Here is a 26,510-nt window from a genome sequence, read left to right as displayed (position 1 = left end):
TTGCTCTTCATTAGGAAGTGAGAAGCTATGAAATTTTCACACCAATAAGCATCCTGCTTGACCATAGCTCACACTGAGGTTTTACAAGGAGTATACTTTACCTTTCACCATAGAAGGTGTGAATGAAATTAGCCATGCATGACCCTTAAAGTTCTGTCCAGTCCTAGAGCTTCTACTGTGTGTGTGTGTCGGGGGTGGGGGTGGGGGTCCTGAAATTCAGTTGAGTTTTTTTACAATTCCAAAGTGAGATTTTGTTTTCCTTCAGGATGAGGGTGAAGACCATCTGCTTGCTGGTCCCCTTCACTGGGGTCCTCCTGGTGACTGCCCCAGGGAGCAGAGCCTGTCCCCGTCGCTGTACCTGCTATGTGTCCACAGAGGTGCACTGCACATTTCGGTACCTGACCTCCATCCCAGAGAGCATTTCGCCCAATGTGGAACGCATCAATTTAGGGTGAGTGACTCGTCCCCAGAGTCCCCATGGCTTTGGAAGATTAACCACAATTGTTTTAAACATTTTTTTGTATGAAATGATCTCATGAGACCCTTTGGTAAGTCTCGGGGACAATACTTTTTCCTGCTAGTCCTTTATGAGGAGAAAGTTCTAGAACCTGAACAGTCTCTTGGTAGGTTGGGAGGCTATGCTTGTGAAAAAGCTTCACTCTGGGCACATTTTTGCTGGAAAATAATAGAGCTGCTCTTAGCAATCAGCGTTATGATATAGTGTAAGAGATGATGGGGCAAATAGAACTGTCCCATGTGCAAGTGACATGGAAAGTCTGGGATGTCCTTTTGTAAGGCCTTTGAGATTTAAAAATGCCCCAGTTAGTATGTGCACAATTAATGTGAGCCATTACTATTTGTGGCTTATTTAAAATGCATGCCTAATTGAATCTACCACAGATGACTGTACTTTAAAGGTTCGTGAGAAGGTGTGTGTGTGCACGTGTAGTGGGCGTTAAATCTCTTATGTGACATTAGTGAGCACATCCATTCGCATGTGTGCCAAGCACACACCGGCACAGGATACAGTGAGGGACAGCAAACCGTTCACCTGAAGAAGCTGTGGTTGAACAGTCTATGCACTGTAGTGAGAACAGGAGAGCATGCAGCATGCCTTGGGAACAGCCATGACTCATAAGAGCCAACATTAATTGTGCACTTACTGTGTGCTGACCAGGCTCAGCACTAAATTGGATCCTCATAACTCCCTCATAGTGGACTCTGTTATTGCACTGTAGTGACACTGGAACACACAAGGTCTCCGGATTTTACCCAGGTCACACAAGTATTATTAGAAGCCAGAACTCATAATCACGCCCAACCAGAAGTTAAAATCTGAGCTCCAGAGCCCCAGATCCTTAACCACTACTGATTAAGTCCACCTGGGAGAGTGAGGGGACAGTATCATAGAAGAATGGCCTTACATCTACAAGTATAAAAGGTCAGGGTCAAGGATCTTCCGCCCTGAAGTTACAGTAAGTCCTTGAAGGTTTGAAGAGGGAGTGGATGTGGCATGTCCTGGGAACATATTGAGGGACTCAGAGATCACAGGGGGAGAGCAAATCAGTGGCATCTGGAGAACTTCAGTAACATTCCAAGCATTTGACCCTCTCCCTAGAGCACAGGTAAAGCAAGAGCATTCCGAGTGAGCATGTTTTGCTGTGACCTTTCGCTGGCAGAGTTGGCTCACACCTGGAGTGGCGTTTTGATTTCAGATACAACAGCTTGGTTAGATTGACGGCAGTGGATTTTTCTGGCCTGAACAAGTTGGAGCTGCTCCTGCTGCACAGCAATGGCATCCACACCATCGCAGATAGGACCTTCTCGGATCTGCAGGCGCTGCAGGTGACACGGGGCAGGGCGGGGAGGGTGGAGGGTTGCCCTTCCCCCAGGACCCCAAAGCAGACCTTCTGTAAATTAGAGGCAGATGTCAAGAGAGCACGTGAAGAACTGATTTATTTTTTAAATGCAACCATATCTGGAAATTAGAATACTATGAAAATTCTCAGGGAAATTTTCTTATACCTCCAGCTAACAGGGGTAAAAAAAAGTACCCAGGGGGTCACTGAACCTTTTAAAATTTTATTTTTCAAAGACTATTTGTAATCATGTTTCTCTGGGAATAGACTTTGGGACCTTTTCTATAAATCAGTGAACTATTGTCCAGCCTTACTTAATTTCTTGTGTGTGCTCTGCCTTCTTTGAAAACCTTTTTGAAGTTCTATGAATTTCCAAGAGGGTATAAAGCACTGTAAGAACCATCCCAAGTGAGAAACTAGAAGGCGAGGGAACTCCAGGGACACAAGCAAGGGAAGCCCAGGGGGCTGCTGGTGTGGAAGCCCTTGCAGCTGCTACAGGAGCACCTGAACTCCCGAGAGGCTGATGCACACCATGGGACACTGTCCATTGAGAACAGGAGTGAAACTTTGGTTCAGGACAAGCATAGTCATTCTGACTTTGAAATCGGGAGGTGAGGTGTCCCAGAACTCCTCTAAGGCAGTCAATGAAATGCAGACAGGAGCAGGTCTCCCAGCACCTGATGCAGCACACCAGCCCCAGGAGCGCACAGCCCATGCGGTCCTGGTGCCCTGGATGGGCTTCATCAGGCTCTGCTGGGAACAGGTGTCTTCAAGAACAAGGGGCTGCACCTCACCCGGGGTTTTCAGGGAGTATTGAGGAACTCGGGGTACCACTTGGGGCAAAGCTCATCTGTGTAGCCAATTTAACTTTTATTTATTAGGACACGTGGCATTCCAGGACAGCATGGTCAAAAGTGACGACAGCTTAGGCTGAACCAGGAAAATACAATGGGGAAATCCTGTTTTCACCAGCCTCTTTTTTTTTTGGGGGGGTGTGGGGGGGGTGGGGAATGGGTTAAGTTCAGCTTATAATCAGATAGGGAACTGGAGAAAACTTGAGAGCAAAATTGAAACATTCAAAATTGTTTTAATTTCAACTCAAAATCAATTAGTCATATTATCCAAAATAATAAAAAGTAGAAAATACTCCAGACTCCCTCCATTGATGAGTGGAGAAACAAAATGTGGTACATGCATACAATGGAATACTAGTCAGTAATAAAAAGGAAAGAGAGGCTGAGGCGGGTGGGACAGGGGTGGGTCTTGAGCGGTTTGTGAGTGGAAGAAGCCAGACACATGGGAGAAACCACGTGTTGTGTGATTCCATTTATGTGAACTGTCTAGAATCGGCAAATCCTTGGAAACGGAAAGTAGACTAGCAGCTGCTTAGGCCGAGGAGGGGGGAAATAATTGTTAATACGAATTGGTTTTTTTATTTGGGGAGGATAAAAGTTTTCTAAAATTTGAGAGTGCAGATGGTTGTACAAATCCATGAATGTAGTAAAATCCAACGAATTGTACACTTTTAAAAGATGAATTCTCTGCCAGGCATAGTGGCTGTAATCCTGGTGACTTAGGAGGCTTCAGCAGGAGGATCTCAAGTTCAAGGCCAGTCTCAGGAACTTAGGGTCTCGTTAAGTTGCTTACATTCTCACTATCAAAATAAAACAGAAAAAGGCTGGGGAGATGTAGCTCAATGATAAAGCACCCCTGGGTTAAATCCTCAGTAACCCCACCCCCCAAAAAAGTAAGCAAAAAATAAAAAGGTGAATTTTAGCATTTTATTTATTAGCATCTATGATGCTAATAATATCTCAAAGCTATTTAAAATGCAAAAAAAAGCTGGGCATGATGGCATGCGCTTGTAATCCCAGTGACTCTGTAGGCTGAGGCAGGAGGATTACAAGTTCAAGAAGTAGCCTCAGCAACTTAGCGAGGCTCTAAGTAACTTAATGATACTGTCTCAAAATAATATTTAAAATGGCTGGGGATGTGGCTCAGTAGTTAAGTGCACTAGCTTAAATCCCTGGTACCAAAAAAAAAAGGAAAAAATAAAGACAGTAAACTCAACTTATATTCTCTCATTTTCAAAAAATCTTAAATTTACTTTCTAAAAATCCTTTTTTATTATTGAAATTTCCAACCATATACAAAAGTAGAGGGAAGGGTGCATGGAACTCCTGTGAAGCATCACCCGGTCTCAATAGTTACCAACACGTAATGGATTCCATCTCACCTGTGCCCTACATACTACATTCCATTGGGCTGTTCTTTTTTTTTTTTTTTCTCCCTTGGAGCTATTCTTAAACAGACTCATGTTTCTTTCGTAAGTACTTCGATCTATATCTCAAGGAATCTTTCAAAAAATAATCATCATATCATTATTATGTCTTTCAATTTAGCAATGATTCCTTATGTATGTCCTAATTTTTCTGATATTTCCTTATTTAATTGGCAACTGATTTGTTTGAATTGGACTCCTAACCAGGTATGCATATGGCATTGGACTAATTACAACATATGCTTTTCCCCTTTTGTGAAAATTCTTTTAACAAAATAAATATGTTTATCTTTTTTGAATACAGGTCTTAAAAATGAGCTATAACAAAGTTCGGAAACTTGAGAAAGATACTTTTCATGGCCTCAGGAGCCTGACCCGGCTGCACATGGACCACAACAACATTGAGTTCATAAACCCCGAGGCTTTCTATGGGCTCAGTTCTCTCCGCCTGCTGCAGTTGGAAGGAAACCAGCTCACTAAGCTCCATCCAGATACCTTTGTGTCTCTGCGTTTCCTCCAGATGTTTAAGACCTCCTTCCTCAAGTACCTGTACTTGTCTGACAACTTCCTGCCCTCCCTGCCTCAGGAGATGCTCTCCTACATGCCTGCCCTAGAGAGCCTCTATCTGCACGGGAACCCCTGGGTTTGTGACTGCCATCTGAGGTGGTTGTCTGACTGGATGCAGGAGAAGCCAGGTATCTGCACAGTGGTTCATTTCCTAACTAGATAGGGGACCCAACCTGGAGGTGTCTGATCCGTACGAGAGTCCTAGGTCAGTTAGCTGAAGAGAAAGTGAAGCCCCAGTCATAACTCGAGGACGATAGTCTCGACACCTGGTTTCCACCTGTACTTGCTTGCAGTGGTGCAGGCAAGAGGCTGTGTCAGAGGTGGACGGTCCATGAAGCCTACCTTCTTTCCATCTGGCCCCTAAGAACCGTGCTGACCTCTGGCTGGAGAGTGCCTCCCAGCCCATGTGCCAGGTCCTCCCTCTGTGGTCCTCACCAATGCTCAGTTGCCAACCCTCAGCCCCTTCCTCACCCCAGACACACAGACACTTATTGCCCTAATGACCCTGAACTACATTTGGACAAACCACAGCTGTGTCATAGTCCCTGCTGCTTCTCCTACCTGTCCCTTTGTTTCTGTTGGTGCTCCCAGCCAGCAAGTCTTCCCAGCACTCACTCACTCTGGGAATTCAGGGTGCTCCAGCACCCACCCCATCCACATCACAAGAATCGTTCCACCCACACTTCCATTCTTAAGAGGATTACATATCGTATTTGCTGGTATTAGGGCCTGTGATGTTATCAGTGTCTGTTATATAAGCTTAGCCCTTGCAACATGCATGGAATACAGTAGGTTCTCAGTAATCCTTGTGAAAGCACTTATCAATGACAGCCATGTTGATGGTGAACTTGCCACCTACCCACTAGGTACTTATGGTCTTTTTTTTTTTTTTAAGAGAAAGAGAATTTTAATATTTATTTTTTAGTTTTTAGCAGACACAAATCTTTGTACGTGGTGCTGAGGATCGAACCCAGGCCGCACGCATGCCAGGCGAGTGCGCTACCGCTTGAGCCACATCCCCAGCCCAGTACTTATGGTCTTGACGTCCCAGACACAAATGCGTAGAGAGTGACACTCTTGGGCCTTTGAGAGGAAACTTATACCTGCGTGACAGTGATTTGATGACCGATTTGCCTGTCTTAGCAAGCCCTGGACTTCTCAGATCTAAGTGCTGTGCCCAGTGCATGATGTGGGAGCTCCTGCATGGAAATCCTAGCCTGCATCTTGTATGAGGGAAAGAGCTGCTCTTCTGGAATATTCCAGTGACTGGCCATCTTAAACAGGCTCACCAGAGCAGTATTTAAAATACCAGGGATGAGAGGTCTGACCCCGGGTGTGGAGGTGGGCAAAGCTCTGTGATGTGGAAGGCTGCCTGGTGCCATGAGACCTTCAGTGGGCCACCCGCTGCTCGGGCACAGTGCTCTCCCCTCCCATTAAGCCCGCTCCTCCTCTGGGGCCTCTGCCTCAGGCAGCGGGGCACCCCCCCTACTCAGGACCCGAGTCTTCCTGGCCTCCTCTCTCATAGCCTGGACCCTTGCCTCCTGCTCTTTACCCTGAGCATCAACTGTCTCTCTCCTTTCCTATTTCTATAAAGTCGCACCAGGACACAACATCTTATGTTTTGGTCAATATTCTTTGGATAATAGGGAAAAAATTTTTTTTTAATGATACTCAGAGTCTTACAAACGATTGCTTATGGAGCAGGTCATCTTTCTAGGACAAAGGTATTCTGTGACTATCTTGAACACTAAAACAGGGAGCTACTACTAATAAAAAAATGAAGATGAGCATATCATTTTGTTTTCCTAGATAGAAAAATGATTCATCCCAACTAATATTTAATGAGTACCAAATATATATATATATATATCAGGCACTTTCTAGGACTGGGAAATACCTCAGTGAATAAGATGGATGAAACCCTCAGGCCTGTGCATAGGATGTCACAGCAGAGACATAGATGACATAATTTTTAGAAATCATTTCAAAGGCAGAAACCATATAAACCTATTTAATATTCAAATTTCAAATTGTAGCAAAAATATTTCCTCAAAATGTTCATGTGTGAATTTATAAAGAGGTCACCACTGATAGATAGTAATTCAATTGTGATTTTTTTCTAGATGTAATAAAATGCAAAAAAGACAGAGGTTCCTCTGGTCTGCAGCTGTGTCCCGCTTGCATGAACCCCCGGAGTGTTAAGGGCAGGCCCTTTGCTCTGGTCCCAGCTGCCACTTTCCTGTGTGTGAAGCCAACCATCAACCCGTCCCTGCCATCAAAGAGACCGATTGTTCCAGAAGACGATGGTACTGCCTCCATCTCTCCCCAAGACTTCCTGGCACCCCTCGGTTCCCTAACTCTGAATATGACAGACCAGTTTGGAAACAAAGCTAACGTGGCCTGCAGCATTCAGAAGCCCTCGAGGACATGGCCCATGGTGTTCACTGAAGAAAACAACCACATCTTCCTCAACATGTCACTTTCAACATTCCTGGTGTGCGACGTGGATTCCAGTGACATTCAGCCAGTGTGGCACATTCTGGCTTTGTACAGTGATGCCCCTCTGACACTGGAAAGGAACCGCTTGCCACCTGAAACACCGCAGCTCAGCCACAAATACAGACAGGTGGCACCTAAGCCCGAAGACATCTTTACTAATGTGGAGGCCGACCTCAGAGCGGATCCCTCGTGGTTGATGCAGAACCGGATCTCTTTGCAGCTGAACAGAACTGCGACCACCCTGGGGACATTACAGATTCAGTACGAAAGTGAGGCTCAAGTCACTTTACCAGCCACAGCGGGAGAGCCAGGGACACACAAGTGGACTATGATTTCAAGGAATAACGACACCAAGCTGGAGCACACCGTCCTGGTTGGTGGTACCATTACCCTGGACTGCCCAGGCCAAGGGGAACCCAGCCCACACTTGGAGTGGCTTCTAGCCGATGGGAGCAAAGTGAGGGCCCCCTTTGTTAGTGAGGATGGACGAATCCTGATAGACAAAGGTGGAAAGCTGGAACTCCAGATGGCGGATGGTTCTGACTCAGGCATGTACCACTGCGTAAGTACCAATTATGGTGACGCAGACGTCCTCAGCTACAGGATCACCGTGGTAGAGCCCCGCGTGGAGGCTCTTCCTGAACGGGGGGTTCGTCGTCACATGGTTTTTGCTGGTGACACTCTCGATCTCCCATGCCATGCTACTGGGACCCCAGATGCCTCTGTTAGCTGGGTCCTTCCAGGAAGCTCTGTCCTCCATCAGTCCTCAGGAGGAAAGCAAATTCTTGACAATGGTACATTGAGAATCCCGCAGGTCACCCCAGAAGACCAAGGTCAGTATTGCTGTGTAGCAGCCAACCCGTTGGGGGTGGATTTTCTGCTTTATCAAGTTTCAGTCAAAATGAAAAGTCAAAGGCCATCAGAGCAGGAGAGGGACGCAGATGGATCTGGATTTGGAGAGCCCAGTCCCAGCACTCACCCTCAGGAGTCTGCGGTTGGTGGACTCCCTCCGTCTGCTCCCTTGGGGACCCAGGCCAGGAGACCAGTCTCCAGAGCAAGTAAGAATGACAGAGGGGGGTACACCCCGCTGCTGCGGGGAGGGTCAGCACAAAGAGGCCTGAGGGAGCATAGGAGGCACTTCCCTCCCTCTGCACGGAGGATTGACCCACGACACTGGGCAGCGCTTCTGGAGAGAGCTAAAAAGAATACTGTGCCAGAAAAACGGGAAAGTACCACGGCAGGGCCACCCACACCAGGCTCCCGGCTCCTGAGCTCACCTGGCGAGGAAGAGGGCTCTTCGGGTGTGCTCCCCCCAGAAGAGGAGTCTGTGGGCCCCACAGCAGCTCCCAGTGCTGTGGCAAGGGTGGAGGCTGCTGGCCCTGGAGCAATGGCCCCGAGCCCTGTGGCCAACAGAGCCTCTGACACAGAAGCCTCCCCCATGGCGAGTCCGCCTGTGCAGCCTGAAAACCCTACAGGTTTCAAGCAGTCTACCACTTCTAAAACCACAGCCACACCCGAGGACCTAGATCCAAGTAGATCAAGCCTAATGCATGGTGCAGCCAGCCAAAATCCAGCCACTGCCTCTCCACCGATGCCTGGAACAACTGAATTTCAGGACTCTGAGCAGACGGGGAGGTACGAGCATTTCCAAAGGGCTCCTCCAACAACACGGAGGACTGTGACCAGAGATGCCCTCATCAAAACACTTAGTAGCAATAACAGAGCTGATGTGGTCTTAGAGTCAGTAAATACCACAAACGGCCACCAGACACCGGTGGAGGGAGCCAGTGAACCCAGGAGCAATCACTTCTATTCTTACACTCTGCAAGGACTTAGCACCTCTAGGCTCCCTTCAGAGCCACACGTTACTGCTGATCCTTCATTTCAGGTTCCTAGAAGTAGCACTGCTGGCACCCCACTCCCCAGACGCTTTGGGCGGCGCAGGAAAATTTGGGGCAGAGGGCGAATTATTAGCCCATACAGGACTCCAGTTCTCCGACGGCATGGATACGGCATGGTGGGGCCCGCAGTCCGGGGCTCTGTTGAGGAAAGCACAACCACACCTTCAGCCTCGGAGCTCCCTGTGAGGTGCCTGTCCTGTCCTCCCACAGAGGCACTGGCCTCTGCTACAACAGTGTTGTCTTCTCTAGGCCCTCCCCCCAGCACCCACCCCAACGCTGACATCGCCATGGTCACAGCAGATCCACCTACAACTCTAGCCCAGAATCCTTCATTATCTGAGAACAAACCAGAGGTGGATACTGATAAAACATCGTCCACAATAAAATATGTTAGTGCTGAAAGTAGCCACGGGACCCCCACTGCAGCCACGACTCCTGCCCGCACCTCCATACCTCTGAATCAACCTCTCCTAGCAGATAATAGTTCCTTGAGTGTATCCACCACCAGCAAAACCAGAGGGCAGTCGGGGATTACACCACCTCTTCCAGGTCCTGTCACCAAGCCACCAGTGCCCACGGCTCTGCCCACTACAAGATTCTCAATAAGGAAAATCCCCTGGCATCAGATCTTTGTAAATAACTATAAACAAAAAGGGATATTAAAGAATCTGCGTACGTTTGGTTTACAGAAAAGCACAGCTACGATGCTTCCTAGAATATCTCCTGCTCTACCCACAAATCACATTCCTCGCTTCCCTCCTGCGACGTTCTCAGCAAGGCTGATGCAAATTCCACCCGTAACACTGGCTGCCACCCACCACAACACCAGTGAAACTCCCAGATCTGGACACCGCCCTACAGGGAGGGAGCTGCCCTTCCCATCCTCCCACTCCCTGCTTCCCACTCCCACCCCCAGAGAATCGAGCACACTTGGCTTCCAACCAGTGCAAACAGCCACCCTGACAGGTGTCCCCGCTGCTCCCACATCTGTCATTATCTATAAGACCCAAGCGACAGGACCCAGGTCCCCAGAATATCCAGGAGAACAGGAGCCTCGGAGGAACAGGAATGACCCGAGCATCTCTCCAGGCCAGAGTGCTGGCCTGCCTCTCTCCGCCGCCGTGACACCTGTTCCAGCCTTAGCTGAAACTTCCCTTGAGCCTGGCGTCTCTGTTTTCACTCCCCCACCGCTGGAAGACACAGGTGGGATTTCAAGCACAACTGGTCTTCACTCAAGAACCCTTCCCCTGACAGGTGTACCTGAAGGGCCGCCCCAAGAGACCACCCAGACTCTGAGGAGCACAATTGCTTCTGAAATGTTGGTGTCCAGCAAGTCGCCCCAAAGTACCGCAGCCAGGAAAACGAGTGTTGAACCCTCGACCAGGCCACCATTCCTGAGCAGCCATGGTCCTCTAGTACCGAGTCCCACCTCCCTGTCCCCCACGCAAACTGCAGTTATTGACAGATTGGCAACTCCCATCTTCAGGATGAGAACGGACACAGTGGTCACCTTGAACAAGTCCTCGAGGCATGATGCTGACCTACAGCAATTGGCAGCAGGGGTCACAGCACCTCCCCAGCAGCCAGATGCCAAACTTGTGACTGGAGCGACCCACTTTACCAACCCCAGCTGGGGACGCCCTACTCTCATCCCGAGACGGAGACCGATAACAATTAAGTCGCAAGATTCCAAATGGACTCCCTTGTCCTGGCCAGAAAACCAGTTTGGGCCCAAGTCATACCCAGAAATTGCAGGCAAAGGTAAAAATCCAGTCCCAAGTGAGTTGCCCACTCTGAGCTTACCAGAGGCCACCTCTCAGACTTCAAACTGGGATAGACAGAAGACGGATAAGAAAGCTAGTCAAAAAATCACAACTTTCCAGCTCCTTCCCTCTGACTCTTTGTTGAGGAGTATGTTTGAAAAGCCCAGAATAGTTGGAGGAAACGCTGCCAGCTTCACGGTTCCTGCGCACTCGGATGCCTTTCTCCCCTGCACAGCCGTTGGGAACCCCCCGCCCACTGTCCACTGGACCAGAGTCTCATCAGGTATTGAGAACTGTACCTCTGTGCTTGGTCACCTTTAATCATGAAACAGAGGAAAGATTGTGTTGTATTTCAGTTAACATTTCTTTAAAACACAGAAACCACGGAATCCTCATTTGACCTTTGCGTCATTCATTAGAAGGTTTTAAAATAATTAAGAATCATTTTCTAAATTATTTGAAAGCAGAGCTCCCTGAAAAACACGATTTGAAAATGACTGAGTGGTCATTGTGTTCAACTATCTGGCTTTTAAAATATATGAATTTTTTAAAAATCAAGGAATAATTAGTAACCAGAAGACCTAGAGTTTTAATTTAAAATGTATTTATTATCAGTAGCTTAACAAAAAGATAGTTCTGTATTTCCAATCTGAACTTTGAATTTCTTTCTTCTTATCAGGACTTGAATTGTCTAAGAGGATACAGAATAGCAGGTTCCAGGTACACCCCAATGGCACTCTGTCTATCCAGAGGGTCAGCATTCAGGACCGTGGACAGTACCTTTGCTCAGCGTCCAACCCATTTGGCACGGACCACCTTCATGTCACCTTGTCCGTGGTTTCCTATCCCCCCAGGATCCTGGAGAGACGCACTGAAGAGATCACGGTCTATTCTGGAAGCACCATGGAGCTGACGTGCAGAGCAGAGGGTAGGCCCAGTCCTGCGGTCTCCTGGATTCTTGCAAACCAGTCAGTGGTCTCCGAGTCATCCACAGGAAATAGACAGGCCCTGGTGACCGCCGACGGAGCACTGGTCATCCGCAAGCTGAGCATTTACGACCGTGGCTTTTACAAGTGTGTGGCCAGCAACCCCGCTGGCCAGGATTCACGGCTGGTTAGGGTACAAGTCATCGCAGCTCCTCCGGTCATTCTAGAGCAGAAGAGGCAAGTCCTCGTGGGGCGTCGGGGGGAGAGCTTGGAACTGCCCTGCACTGCAGAAGGGACTCCTCAGCCCCTCGTTCACTGGGTCCTCGCCGACGGCACTGAAGTAAAACCCCTGCAGGCCTCTAGTGCCAAGTGGTTCTTAGGTGCCAATGGGACTCTGCACATCAGCAACCTCACCCCTGCTGATGGGGGCACTTACGAGTGCATTGCCACCAGCTCCACTGGCTCAGAGAGGAGGGTGGTGACGCTCAGAGTGGAGGGGCAGGAGACCAGCCCCAGAATAGAGTTTGCCTCCCCGAGGTGGACAGAGGTGAACCTGGGGGATGAACTGCTACTGAACTGCTCAGCTGCTGGGGAGCCCACACCCAAGATAATCTGGAGGCTTCCGTCCAGGGCAGTGGTCGACCAGTGGCACAGGTAAAGCTGCGCAGTGGTTGCAGTGGTCTGCTGGTCTGTCGAGCTGTTGTAGCTTCTGAAGGGGAAGGGGTGACTCAGTGAGGCCAGCCACGGGTTCTGCACAGAGAGGGCTCTCCCTAAAGAAATCAAGTCCACCTGAGATCATTGGAATATAAAAACCCGTTTTCTTACATGCTGAAGTCTAAGGGCCAAATCCTGAGTTCACATAGTTAAATGCAGGATAAAAATTCTCATTTGCCTTCATACTTGACAGTTGTAAAAGGGTAAGCATGTAAAGGTGCACAGTTTCTCTATAAAAAGGAAAGAACTGTGAGGCAGCTGAGGTTCGGAGGGACACACGCATTATCATCCTCGTCAGAATCTCCTAACAGTTGAAACCTGGATCACTATTTCATTTCTTCTTCCCTGAAATTGCAAAGCACTTTATGAAAGTCCAAACATTCAGATCTGCACAAGGTGCAATGTCTTAAGGACCTCTGCTCCCCCCATGTGGTCAGACACACACAGCTCAGTTACTCTAGGCATAGTAATATGCACTTTATAGCTGGCTTCTTGTATAAATTAAAACCTATTTTTGAAAAAGAATAATTAGAGCTTATGTGTTAATATTTGCCATTTGCAATTATCATAATTTTGTGCAATGATTTTCTATAATAGGCCAGAAAAAGATGGGGATGAGCATTTCATATAAATTTACATAAAATATTGTTTATTCATTAATAGAAAATATGTAGAAAAATCAGAAATAATAGAGATAAATTGACACTCAAGCGTAGAAGTTGTGGTTTTTTCCTAGTATCAAAAGGAGTTGATAGTGAATATAATTAATGAATTTGTGATCTTTAATTCAAAGTAAATGTTAATTTTTTAAGTTTTTCATGATCTTTAATTTAAAGCAATTTTAATTTTGAAGTTTTTCAAATAAGTCATCAAAATTACCTAAGTATTAAATTGAAATTAGTTTAGGTTTACAATTTTTAAATGCTGAGCAATGAAACGTGAATTTTAAGGGCCACATGTTTGTATTTGTTATCTAGTACACATATACCCATTACTCTGTGTGTGTGTGTGTGTGTGTGTGTGTGTGTGTGTTTGTGTCCAATGTCTTATCAGTTTTTGCATTTAATTTCACAATATCAGTCTTTTTTGCCTTCAAGTTATACTATTTCTCTAATGTTAAAAAACACTTCTGTTTATTAAAATTAATGCATTTAAAATAAATTCCACAGCACATGAGGATGATTTGCATTTACAGAGATTATTTGTTATTCTTGATAATTTTGAAGGTAAGTTCGACACTCCATGCAGAAGCTAATGTAGGAGGTGTTGAATGTGTCACATTCATGCTTTTGATGGAAATTACAGATCAAGTTCACTATGCAGGCTGTAAAGACAGAACCTGGCATTTGTGAAGTGTTCAGTCCATTTTTGAGAGTGGAAATCTCACATCTGAGTTATGAGAAAATGTAATGCAATGTCTTAAAGGTAAGTCCAAAGGCAGTCTGGGAGTGTTCCAAAATGTATTACTAGCATCTCAGCATAAAGGCTGGTCAGGAGAGTTAAACAGCAGAGAAATCTGGAGGATGTTTACTTTTCGTTTGGGGAAAACATTTGTGAAATATGGGAATCTTCTTATCGTGGAAAAGGCAAGCGTATGTAAGATCGCAGATCCTATCCTGGGCCCACCAGAGGCCCTGCATTCTGTTTTTTAATACTGAAATACAGCTTTTTGCTAACTGGACACTTTCACAAGTAATCTATGCAAAAAGGCCAGGTATCCTTTATTCAGATGCAGCAGATAGTTATCAGAAAGGAGGAGGGCACTTCTGTTGCATAACAGAACACACACCCCCTCCAAAGAACCCCTTCATCTTCCCACTTGTTAGGAGGATGAACAGTTTGAGTTTAGATTCTAAAAATGGACACTTCCATCATAGCTATGATGAGACAAGCCCACCCTGCCATACCCAAGTAAGTGAAGCTACTGGCCATGCAGCCTGGACATAGAGCCTTCTGCAGCTTGCTTTAGTGACCTCAGATGACACTGCTCAGCCTGTCTTCCTATGCTTCAGCTCAGACAGTGTTCTTCCCTCTGACACCTTGTTCCTTGTGACCTGGAGGCTTGGCACAAGGGCAGGGCAGGCTCCATCCAAAATTACTGCTGTCAAACCTGCACTTTAAAAAAAAAAAAAAATCTCAACAAAAATAAACAGAAAGATCCCCAGGTGAGTCCTATGCACAGGGGATCTGAGAAGCACTTCCTGGGAAAGGCTGAGGGGCTCACATTAATTTTTAAAAATTATTTTGGCCATCCATTTTTTTTTTTTTTTTTATGGAGACCTCACATTTGGGTATCTCTGTGGGGTGCATTATGGTAACTCAGTGCGTGCACCCAAATAAGGGTCTTAAGCTTTGCGTCTCTTCAAACACAAATCATTTCTGTGTTTCAGGAGTTTGGCCCCTTTCTAGTCATTTTGAAATCACTCTAGATTGTTTTGATCATGTGACCCTAAGGTACTTGAGGAAGCCAGAATTGCCTCCTGGTCTCTGTGTGCTGGGGCCGCCTGCACCTCTGCCTCCCGTCCTCCCCAGTCTCTAGCAACCACTGTTCTCCTTTTTCCTACTAAGTTGACCTCTTAGTTTCCACAGATGAGTGAAAACATGTGGTCTATGTCTTTCCATTTCTGGTTTATTTCACTTAATACAATGACCTCCAGTTCCATTTGTGCTGCTGTGAATGTAAGTCTTCTTGTGACTCATGTTCCACTGTGAATGTTCATCCCATTTGCTTGATCTGCCTGTCCACTGAAGGGCGTCTGGATGATTTCACATTGTACTATTGTGAAGAGTGCTGCAGGAAACACGGGAATGCAGGCATTCTTTTGTGTAATGATTTCCTCTCCTATGGACATGTACCCATGTGACAGCAAGACAATGGTAGTTCTCGCCTCAGGCGTTTTAGGGATTTCCACACTCTTCTCCCTAATGGCTGACTAATTTCGCATTTCCACCAACAGTATTTAAGAGTTCCCTTTTGCCACCTCCCCTTCAGCATTTTTTTTTTTTAAGGTAGCCATTCTCATTAAGGTGTAAGATCACAGCTTGTTTTGGTTTTGATTTCTATTTCCTGATGGCTAAACTCCCCGGCATTTTTCATATACTTGGCCATTTTCTGTCTTCCTTTGAGAAGAGTCCATTCAGATCATTAGCCCACTTTCAATTGGATTTTTGTTTTGTTTTAGTTTCTTACATATTTTGGATAGCAATCCCTTGTTTGATGAATAGTTGGAACAGATTTCTCCTTGTTCTGTAGGTTGTCTATTCAAACTGGTTATTTCCTTTGGAGAAGTTTTGGGGTTTGATGTCACATTTGTTTATTTTTTAACTTTTGTTGCCTATGTCTTTTGAGTTCCACAAAAACAAAGTCCTGCCTACAGCAAAGTCTTGAAGCATTTCCCCAATGTTTTCCTGCAGTAATTTCCTAGTTTCAGGTTTACCGTTTAGATCTTTGATTCATTTCGAATTGATTTTTGTGCATGATAAAAGGAAGAAATCCAGTTTCATCTTTCTGTATATGTATGTTCAATTTTGAAAGCACCTTGTGTTGAAGATACTGTCTTTTCTCCACTGTATGTTCTTGTTAGAAACCAGTTGGCAGCATAAACGTATTAATTTCCATGTTCTCAATTCTATTCCACTGGGTTTTGTGTCTATTTTTATGCCACTTCTGTGCTATTTTGGATACTAAATCTATTAGTCAGTTTTTGTTTCTGTGACCAAAATACCTGATATAAACAACTTGGAAGAAAGATTTCCTTTGGCTCAGTTTCCATTCTCAGTCCATGGTTCAGCTGATTCCTTTGTGTTGGGCCAGATGTGATGCAGCGCATCATGGTGGAAGGGTATGATGAAATAAAGCTGTTCAGCTTGGGGCATTCAGGAAGCTGAGAGAAAGTGAGCACAGAAAGGGAAAAATCCTTCCAGATCATGTCTGCAGTGACCTACTTCTGCCAACCACGACCCACCTGCCTACAGCGTCCACTGCCTCACAGTAGTCCATTCTACTATCAACCAGTTTATCCATGAGGAGGTCATAGTCCTCGTGTATTGTGACCAAAATACCCAACAAGATCAACTTCAAGAGGGAAAGTGTATTTTGGGCTCAGGGTTTCAGAGTTTCTCAGTCCATGATCAGCCACCTCTATGGCTTTGGGCCAAGGTAAGTCAGCATAACATGACAGAAGGTGGTGGCAGAGGATAGCTTCTCAACTCATAGTGGCTGGGTAGCAGAGAAAGAAAGGGAAGGGGTCACAGGAAAGCTGAACTCTCCCAGGGCATTTCCTCCGTGACCTATCTGTTCTATCACTATGATGTTCTCCCTCACCTCAGGTCCAAAGTGATATGAGTTGGTCAACCATGGACTGAACCTCTGAAACTATAAGCTTTCTCTTCTAAGTCATTCTGGTCAGATATTTTTGCCAAAGCAATGAGAAGTTGAATAACAGAAATTGGTACCAAGAAGTAGGGCTGTTGCTGTTACTAACTTGACCCTGTGGTTCAGAAGCCTTTGGAATGGGTTTGCAGAAAGAGTTTGGAAAATTTTGGAGATATAGGCAAGAGAACTCTTAGAATGCTGTATATGTGAAGCATAATGCATAATTCTGGTGGGAGCTTAGAAAACCAGAGTACAGATAGGAGCATGGACAATAAAGACTGTGCTCATGAGGTTTCAGAGGTAAATGGGGATTTTGTTTGGAATTGAACTAGAGGCTATTCACATTACATGCTGGCAACTTGTCTACATTTCCTCCATTCCCTGAGACTTGGTGTGAGGCAAAATTTAAAGGTGATAGACTTATTGGCAGAAGAAATTTTGAAGCAGCACAGCATTCATGCAATGGCATAGATATTGGTAGAAACTTTTAGCCAAGTTTACTGTGAGAATCAGGAGCAGAAGGCAGAGCAGAAGGATTTTGAAAACTCGCAGTTTCACCAGAAAATTGAGTCTAAAACTGCATTAGAGATCCCCAAGATTAAGAAATGCCAGTAATGCAGGTAACCTGTTAAGGAAAGCTGCTGGCTCTGTAGAGAGGCATGACAAGAAGCTATAACAGTTGCAACTGGCAAGGCCAAAGGAGCAGGGCTTCCTAAGCCCCTTGGAAATCACATTTCACTGCCATGTGCTATGTAGGCTAATGTGCAACTCTAGGACGACTTTTTGCCTAGCTGGGTTTTGGTCTTGTTCTGGTCATATCCCTTCTTTCTATGCCTCTCTTCCTCCCTTTGGAATAGGGATGTTTACTTTGTTCCAATGTATATTGGATATGTGTAATTGATTCAGTTTTTACAGAGGCTTATAACTGAGAGTTTTAAGTCTGAAAGGAGACTTTGGATTGAACTTTGGGCAATGCTGGAGCTGTTGAGACTAAAGGGACTCTTGGAGATGGAGATGGACATGTGCTTTGGGGGGCCAGAAGTGAAATGTTATGGTTTGTATATGCAGTGTCTCCCAAAGGCTTCTGTATTAATGTAGGAAGTGAAGTGATTAGATTATGAAAGTTATAACCTAATCAGTCCACCCAGTTTGAATGGACTAACTGGGTGGTAACTGTAGGTATATGGGGCATGACTGGAGAAAGTGTGTGCCCTGGAAGGATTCATCTTCCCTGCAGTCCCTTGAACTCTTTCTTCTCTGCTTCTTGGTCACCATGAGGTGAAAAGCTTTCCCCCACCATTCCCTTTTACTATGGTGTGCTGTGAACTGTTGAAACTGTGAGCCTAAATAAAATTTTCCTTCTCTAAGTTGTTCTTGTCAGATATTTTGGTCACAGTGATAAATTACTCCCCAAATCCCCACCTCCAAACATTGCTGTCTTGGTGAACAGCCTTCAACACATGAGTCTTTGATATTCCAAACCATAACAATATGTTTGTAGTAATTTTTGAAGTCAGGTATTGTTTTGCCTCTGGCTTTTTTTTTTAAGAGAGAGAGAGAGAGAGAATGAATTTTTATTTATATATATATATATATATATATATATATATATATATATAAAAATATATATAATATTTATATTTATATTTATATTTAGTTTTCAGCGGACACAACATCTTTATTTGTATGTGGTGCTGAGGATCAAACCCGGGGCCGCACACATGCCAGGCGAGCGCGCTACCGCTTGAGCCACATCCCCAGCCCTGGCTTTTTTTTTTTTTTTTAAATAATGTCTGGTTTTTAATTTTTTCCCCTTCTTCAGGATCATCTTTGCTATTCTTGATCCTTCGTGGTTCCAGATCCCATGTAAATTTTAGGAAAGTTTTTTTTTTTTTTTTTCCAATGCTGGGGATTGAACCTAACACCTCATGCATGCTAGGCAAGTGCTATACCACTAAGCTACATCCACAGCCCCTAGAAGGTTTTTTTGTGTGTGTGAAGTCTTCGTCATTTTGATAGAGATTATATTGACTCTATCATCCCTTTGCTTATATTGATTGTATACATCTTTTGGGGTAATAAGTTCATTTTAGCAATATTAATTTTTTCATTCTATGAACATGAGCTGTCTTTCCATTTATGTCCTTTGTAATTTCTCTTATCATTATTTCCGATAACTTTCATTGTAGAGTGCTTTTGCTTCCTTGTTTAAAGTTATTTATAAATATTTTTGTAGCTATTATGAATGGGATTGCTTTGATTGTTCTTTTCAGAGAGTTCATTATGGTATGTAAAAATTCTGTTTTTTTTATGTCGATTTTGTGTCCTATAAATTCACCATCAATTCTAACAGCTTTGGTTTTTTATGTATGTCATCTATAAATGTGGATAAATTTTCTCTCTAATATGGATGCCCTTTATCTTTCCCTTGCCTAATTGCTCTTGCTAAAATCGGCAAAAGTGAACATCGCTGCCTTGCTCCAGATCTTAGAGGGAATGCTTTCACTTTTCCCCATTCTGTATGATATTGACTGTTGTTTTTCATACAGTGCTTTTAGTATTTTTGGTTGTATTTCTCCTATACTTAATTTGTTGAGTGTTTATGATGAAGGAATGTTAAATTTTGTCAAATGCTATATCTAAATCTATTGAAATGATAGGATTTTTGCCCTTCATTTTATTTGATGTGTTGTATGATGTGTTGATTTGCACTATGTTGATCATCCTTGTATCCCTGGAACGAATCCCATTTAATCATAGTATGCTATCAAGATTTCTTATGTCATTGATCTTTTGTACTTTTTATTTATTTATGCTTCAATCTTATTTCTTTCCTTTAACTAAATTAGAGTTTAATTTGTTCTTTTCTAAATCCTTAAGGTGAATTTTGAGGTTGAGGTCTTTCTCTCTTTAGTGCCTGTACTTGTTAATATCAGCGTTCCTCTTTAGTATTGATTTTGCTGTCAGATTTGATGTGTGGCCATCTTCATTTGTTTCTAGAATATTTTGAATTTATTTTTAATTTCTTTAACTTCTCATTAGTCATTTTGAAGTATTTTCTTCCACTTCCATGTATTTTTGTATTATAAATTCTTACTGTTATTAATTTGCAGTTTGTGATCTGAGAATGCACATGATATTATTTTAATTAAAAAGATTCTAAGACTAGATTTGTATATTATATTCTATCATGGAGACTGTTCTATGTGCTGATAAGAATGTATACTCTGTTGCTGTTAGATGAAATTGTCAGGCCCATTTGCTCCAGAGTATGATACCAACCAGATGTTTGTTGGATTGCTGTCTGAATGATCTTTCTGTTGAGGAAAGAGGGGTGCTGAAACCCCCAGCCGTTATTGTATTGGAGTTGATTTCTCCCTTTAGATCTAGTAATATTTGTTTTATATATTGGAGTAATCCAGTGGTGGGTGCCTATGTATCTACAATTGCTATATCTTCTTGCTGAATTGATCTGTTTCCTCAATATATTGTGACAGATTTTGACTCTCTAGTTTTTTGTTTAGAGGTCTGATTTATCTCTGAGTATGGCTGCTCCTGCACATTGTTGACTTCCATTGTCATGGTATCTTTTTTCCAACCCTTTGCTTAAAAGAGTAAATCTGTGCTTATCTGTGCCAAGGAAAGTGGATTTCTTACAGGTAACATACACTTGGATATTTTTATGTTTTCAAATCCATTCAACTTCTCTGCTTTTTAGAGAATTTAACCCACTTACATTCAAGATAGGTATAAACTTCTTCCTGCCATTTATTAATTGTATTCTGCTTATTTTGTGTATGTTTTGTTCTTTTTCCACATTTCTTAATTTTTTGTGTGTGATTGGATAAAAACCTTATAATTGACAGGAAAGTTTTTTATGTACCTATTATTATTGTTGTTGTTGTTATATTCCTTGTTTTCTTGTAGGGCTTATCTAGTGGTGAATTCATTCAATTTCTGCTTTCTGCTTATCTGGGAAAGATTTTATTTCTCCTTTTTGTGTGACTTGATGCTTTTCTCTTGCTCTTTCAAGTTCTCTGTCTGGTCTTTTGACACTCCAGTGATGATAGTCTTGGTGAAGCTCTGTTTTGGTTGGATCTAGTTGGAATCCTTTGAGCTTCTTGTATATGGACGTCCATATCTCTTTGAAGATTTGGCAAGGTTTTCTCTATTGTTCTATGACTAGGTTTTCAATGCTTTTACTTTTCTTTACCTTCTGGAATTTCCATAATGCAAATATTTGTTCAGTTAATAGTGTTCCATATGTCTTGTAGACTTTTTTCATTTTTTAAAATTCTTTTTTTTATCTGACTGGATTAATTCAAAATTAGCTGCCCTCAGGTTTAGAAACTCTTAATCTAGTCTGTTGTAAAAGCTCTCTGTTGGATTTTTGAAAATTTCATTTAAGTTTTTATCACCAAGATTTCTGATAGTTTTTTTTTTCTGATTTCTATCTCTGTGGTGGAATTTATTCATATCCTGAATCTTCATAAAATGTTTTTTCTCTTGTTGCCTTGGTTCATTTCTTTGTGCTGTCTACCTGGACTCTGTTGCATCTGAGTTTCTTCAGGATCATCATTTTTCATTGTTCCCCAGACACTTCATCGTTTTCCTTCTTATTGGGATCTGTCTTGAGCACTAATGCCTCTGTTGGAGGTGTCGTGTTTTTTTGTGTGCCTCTGTTAATGCCTGTGTTTCCCTTTTCCAATTCTATGAAATAGCTTTTGTAGGGAAACATCTTCATTTAGATGGTAGGTAGAAGGTCAGATGGATAGGTTCTCTGGTTTAGCCACAGAGGAGCTGGAAGGTGTAGTCTCTGGGTGATGTGTTTATCTTTAATGGCAGTGTCTGAGTATCTCAGCTGCCTGGACTGCAGCAATTCAGGAACGCAGTTATCATGACTCTACAGTGGCTGCTTCCGGGGGTGCCGTCCTCAGCCTCCAGAGTCACAGGATGCTGAGGGACCTGTCTTCAGCCCTGTGAAGTTCACCCAGCCAAGGTTTCTGGCAGCACCAGGAGTCCGGCCGCCAGCCTCTAAGGCAAGATGGCGTCTAGCAGTAACTGGTACAACAGCATGGGCTTGGGTGCTTGGGATGTGGGCCCAAAGTGGGCTTCCTTCTTCAGAGCAAAGCAGTCTCTCAGACCAGCCAGGTCCCCAAGCTGCACCTAAACCCTCCAGGACCTACAGTGCAGCCTCCTTCAGTTAGGATGGCCAGTCATGGGCTTCCAGTGGGCAGCTGGGCAGCCAGGTTGGAGCTACGGTCTGCTTAGTTCTTTTCTTTGGACTGCCTTTCCAGTTCAGGGCTCCTTGGGGTTCGTGTCACATTCGTTCTGATGATCAGGATTTTCTCAGTTCTAGCTCCACAAAACATGGCTTTTCCTTCGTATTTGGCCGGGCACTCCTATTCAGATTCTCAACTGCGCTCTTTCTGCATTAATCCTTACTAATAATTTTCTTTAACTCGGGGAAAACTTCTAAATCCTCTCAAAAATACCAGGTGTAAAAAAGAAACCACTGCATGTCATGTGTAGCTCTTCTTGTATCCTACAGCCTTCACTTGTCAGATTTGGGGGGCAGGTGTCATCCTAAATCAGTGGTTCTCAAGAGGGCAGTGTCCCTACTAGGGGTTCTGGAATTGAATGAGAACATTTTTAATCAGAAACGCTGGTGGTTTTAATAAGCAATCTGTGTTCTTAAAAGCTCTTCAGATGATTTTAGTGCAAACTAAGATTCGAGGCTGCTTCTCAAACTTAATTGTTCATTGGCTTTGTGCATCTTTTTCTTAATCTGTTGCAATGAAAATTGAGATCAGTCCTAGCTTACTGCTGTCTCAATTCTTTGCTAAAAGCAGGACAGGTACAATTTATTACAATCTAGTGGTGTTTTTCTTGGATTTCAAGTCCTTCCATGTGCCAGTTGCCTCTCAAGTCCCATTTCAGTCAGATCTTCTTGCGAGGGTGGTAAAGGAAGGTTGCCTTTCTCTTGCCCCAGTTCCCATTGTGGTAAGTAGGTTTGCATGGGCCCCGTGAAACCCTAAAGTAGATACTCACAGTATCTACTCCACAGGGTCCTGGATCCCTGGCCCCATCTGCTGCACCACAAATTTGGCCCCACACAATTCTGCCACAGGTGGAGGGGAAAGCACTGAGACCCAATCTCTAGGGCAGGGGTTCTGAGCCTTTGCTGCACATGACATTGTCTGGTAGACTTTCAGGGTCCTGACACCTAAGCCACAGCTATACCAATCCAGTCAGCCATTCTGAAGACACTACCCGGCCTAAGAAAACTGCACAAGAGGTTTCAATGTGTGGCCAAGTTAGACAGCCAATGCTTTGGGAAAGAATTAGGACTCTTTCCACAGTAGGTGGCAGTGCTGCATAGTGGAACACACAGGGCTTCTCGGAGGTCAAAGGCAAGCTGTCAAACCTGTCAGTCTTGCAGCTGCGCAGTGACAGTGGGGGAATCTTGAAACAGTGTAGATGTTCGTGCAAAGCCCATGACGTTTCTCTTTTATTAACACACTCAGTACAGTGATCGCGCCTTGGTTCATATGCCAGGGAGATCCCTTCCACACTCGAACAACCAAATGAACACCAGCACCTCTTATAACACTCCACACACAGAACTCCCCAAAACCTCACGTTTACTGATGAATTATAAATGACTGGAGGCTGTTGGACTTGGTAGGTAGCTATGCAATGAAAACAAGTTCTTCCTTTTCTTTCCAGATTTATCTACTTACTTAGCCCATGTTGCCCCTAAATAAGAAAAACATATGTGATTGTCCTCTATGAGTGTCCATGACTGCAATCAAGGAGACAATCAAGGACACAATCAAGATCTCAATCGGCACCAACTGAATTTCTGAAAAGATTTCATTTTTCCAGGAAAGGTCTGCCATCCTGTGGTGAAGTGTGGAAACACAGGCTGCATCTGGCTGTGCCCTTGGAGAACTGGCCTGCAGGGGTGCCTCTGGAGAGCAGCCCAACACAGACACTGTAAACCCACGTTGGCCTGCTCTTTATTTATAACAGAGGGGAACTTCTTCTCTAACAAGCAATCCAGCAATTGCTTTGCTACTAATACACTTTAAAGAACATCTCCAGGCAATAATATAAAAAATTTGTATGAGATTTTTTTTGTTTACTAATTTACCCAGCACAAAATAACTTTTGTGCACCCATTAGTTTGATGTGGAAAATAGTGAGGGAACATGATGTATAGAAAATCCTATCTCTAGCATTCTTCTCACCATTAAAATGTTTTTTAAAAAAACACCACTAGATTGTAATAAATTGTACCTGTCCCACTTTCAGCAAAGAATTTAGACAGCAGTGAGCTAGGATTGGTTTAAATTTTCATTGCAACAGATTAAGAAAAAGGTGACAAAGCCAATCCTGTGTATCCCTCATACACAAAAGGTACCTGCAGTGAGGGGTATGCAGATGAGCTTGGTCGTGGTAGCAGTTTGTGTTGTGTATAGAAATGTCACGTCGGACGCTGGACAGTTTTTGTCCTTGCGTCATTGAGGCTCCGGGAGGAGCTAACCTACCCTTTCTAGCCACTTTCTACCTCAGGTCGTACCCCAGAGATTTGAATAATTTTTATGTCAATTTCTAAAAAGTCTTTTTTTAAAAAAACAAAACAACAACAACAAAAAAAAACCTTCTCCCACTGCTAACCACTGTGCACTCAGATAGTCTTTGTTCTCTTAGGATGGGCAGCCGACTCCACGTCTACCCAAACGGGTCCCTGTTTATTGGATCTGTGACAGAGAAAGACGGCGGTGACTACTTGTGTGTGGCCAGGAACAGCGCGGGGGACGACCTGACCCTGATGCACGTCAGCCTGAGGCTGAAGCCCGCCAAGATTCACCACAAGCTGCACTTTAGAAAGCAAGTGCTCCAGGGGCGGGACTTCCAGGTGGACTGCAAGGCCTCCGGCTCCCCGGAGCCCGAGATCTCCTGGAGTCTGCCGGACGGACGGAAGATCAACCAGGCTGTGCCTGCCCGGGACAGCGGCCACAGGGCCCACAGGTACACCCTTTTTGACAATGGGACCTTGTACTTCCACAAGGTTGGGATCACTGAGGAAGGAGACTACACGTGCCATGCTCAGAACACCCTGGGAAAGGACGAAATGAGGGTCCACCTCACCGTGCTCACGGCCGCCCCTCGCATAAGGCGGGGGTACCAGACGGACGTGAGGCTCCAAGCTGGGGACACGGCCGTCCTCGACTGTGAGGTTGTCGGGGAGCCCAAGCCAGGAACGTTCTGGCTGCTGCCATCTGGCGACACGATTTCTTCCTCCAGTGGTAGGTACACAGTTCACGCCAATGGGTCTCTGTCCGTCAGCAAGGTGAGGACGCTGGATTCTGGAGAGTACGTGTGTGTGGCCCAGAACCCCAGTGGGCATGACACCGAGACGTACACAGTGGCCGTTGACTGCAGGCCCCCAATGATCAACGGCATCTATGCCAACAAGACGGTTATGAAAGCCACGGCCGTGAGGCATTCCAAAAAGCACCTGCACTGCAGAGCCGAAGGGACGCCACCACCCCAGGTCACGTGGGTCATGCCGGACAGCATCGTCCTCACGGCCCCGTACTACGGCAGCAGAGTCACAGTCCATGCCAGCGGCACCCTGGAAATCCGGAACGTGAGGCTTTCGGACTCTGCCGACTTCATCTGTGTGGCTCGGAACGAAGGGGGAGAGAGCAAGCTGGTGGTGCGGTTAGAGGTCCTGGAGATGCTCAGGAGACCCACTTTCAGAAACCCCTTGAATGAAAAAGTGGTTGCCCAGCTGGGACAGCCCACAGTACTGAACTGCTCTGTGGATGGCAACCCGCCTCCTGAAATAATCTGGATTCTCCCCAATGGCACCCAGTTTTCTAACGGACCACACCTGTCTCCATATCTGGTAGCAAGCAATGGCTCCTTCCTCATTCATAAGACAACTCGGAAAGAGGCAGGAAGATATCGGTGTGCAGCTAGGAACCAAGTGGGCTACATTGAGAAACTGATCATACTGGAGATTGGGCAGAAGCCCGTTATTGTGACGTATGCACTAGGGACTGTAAGGGGCCTCGGTGGGGAATCTCTATGGCTGCATTGTGTGTCTGATGGAATCCCAAAGCCACACATCAAATGGACCACGCCAGGTGGTTCTGTGCTAGACAGGCCTCAAAGTAATGGTAAGTACACCCTGCACGAAAATGGCACCTTGGTCATCAAGGAAGCAACGGCCCATGATGGGGGGAATTATATTTGTCGGGCACAAAACAGCGTGGGCCAGGCACTGATCACTCTTCCAGTGAGGATTGTGGCCTACCCGCCCCGAATCACAAACCGCCCTCCCAGGAGCGTCCTCACAAGGACAGGAGTGGCCTTTCAGCTCCACTGTGTGGCCCTGGGAGTCCCCAAGCCAGAAGTCACCTGGGAAATGCCTGTCCATTCCCGGCACTCAAGGGCAAGAGAAGGGAGGAGCCAGGGGGGCCAGCAGCTTCACCTGCAAGGCACCCTAGTCCTTCCGAATCCCCAGACCTGGGACTCAGGGCTGTACAGGTGCACAGCCAGGAATGCCCTCGGTAGTGACTCTGCAGCAACTTACATTCAAGTCATCTGA

The 26,510-nt window shown here is 44.9% G+C and overlaps 1 protein-coding gene across 1 annotated transcript; it reads left to right on the top strand.

Moving 5' to 3' along the window:
* The first annotated feature begins 266 nt into the window (after nt 1-266).
* Nucleotides 267-26,510, top strand: Igsf10 (immunoglobulin superfamily member 10). The gene is made up of 6 exons (XM_076868759.2): nt 267-451; nt 1,716-1,845; nt 4,445-4,835; nt 6,831-11,153; nt 11,550-12,450; nt 24,602-26,510. Exons 1-6 carry the CDS (start codon nt 267-269, stop codon nt 26,508-26,510), a joined length of 7,839 nt encoding a protein of 2,612 aa, XP_076724874.2.

Source organism: Callospermophilus lateralis, chromosome 10 (assembly GCF_048772815.1).
Source record: "Callospermophilus lateralis isolate mCalLat2 chromosome 10, mCalLat2.hap1, whole genome shotgun sequence".
Classification (NCBI taxonomy): Eukaryota; Metazoa; Chordata; class Mammalia; order Rodentia; family Sciuridae; genus Callospermophilus; species Callospermophilus lateralis.
Note: the sequence above shows the minus strand (reverse complement) of the source record. Positions and strands in the feature narration are given on the sequence as shown.

Coding starts and splice junctions, on each gene's coding strand:
- Igsf10 (XM_076868759.2), top strand. CDS start 267: ATGAGGGTGAAGACCATCTGCTTGCTGGTCCCCTTCACTGGGGTCCTC. Junction 1,846..4,444: donor CGGATCTGCAGGCGCTGCAG/GTGACACGGGGC, acceptor TTTTGAATACAG/GTCTTAAAAATGAGCTATAA. Junction 12,451..24,601: donor GTGGTCGACCAGTGGCACAG/GTAAAGCTGCGC, acceptor TTGTTCTCTTAG/GATGGGCAGCCGACTCCACG.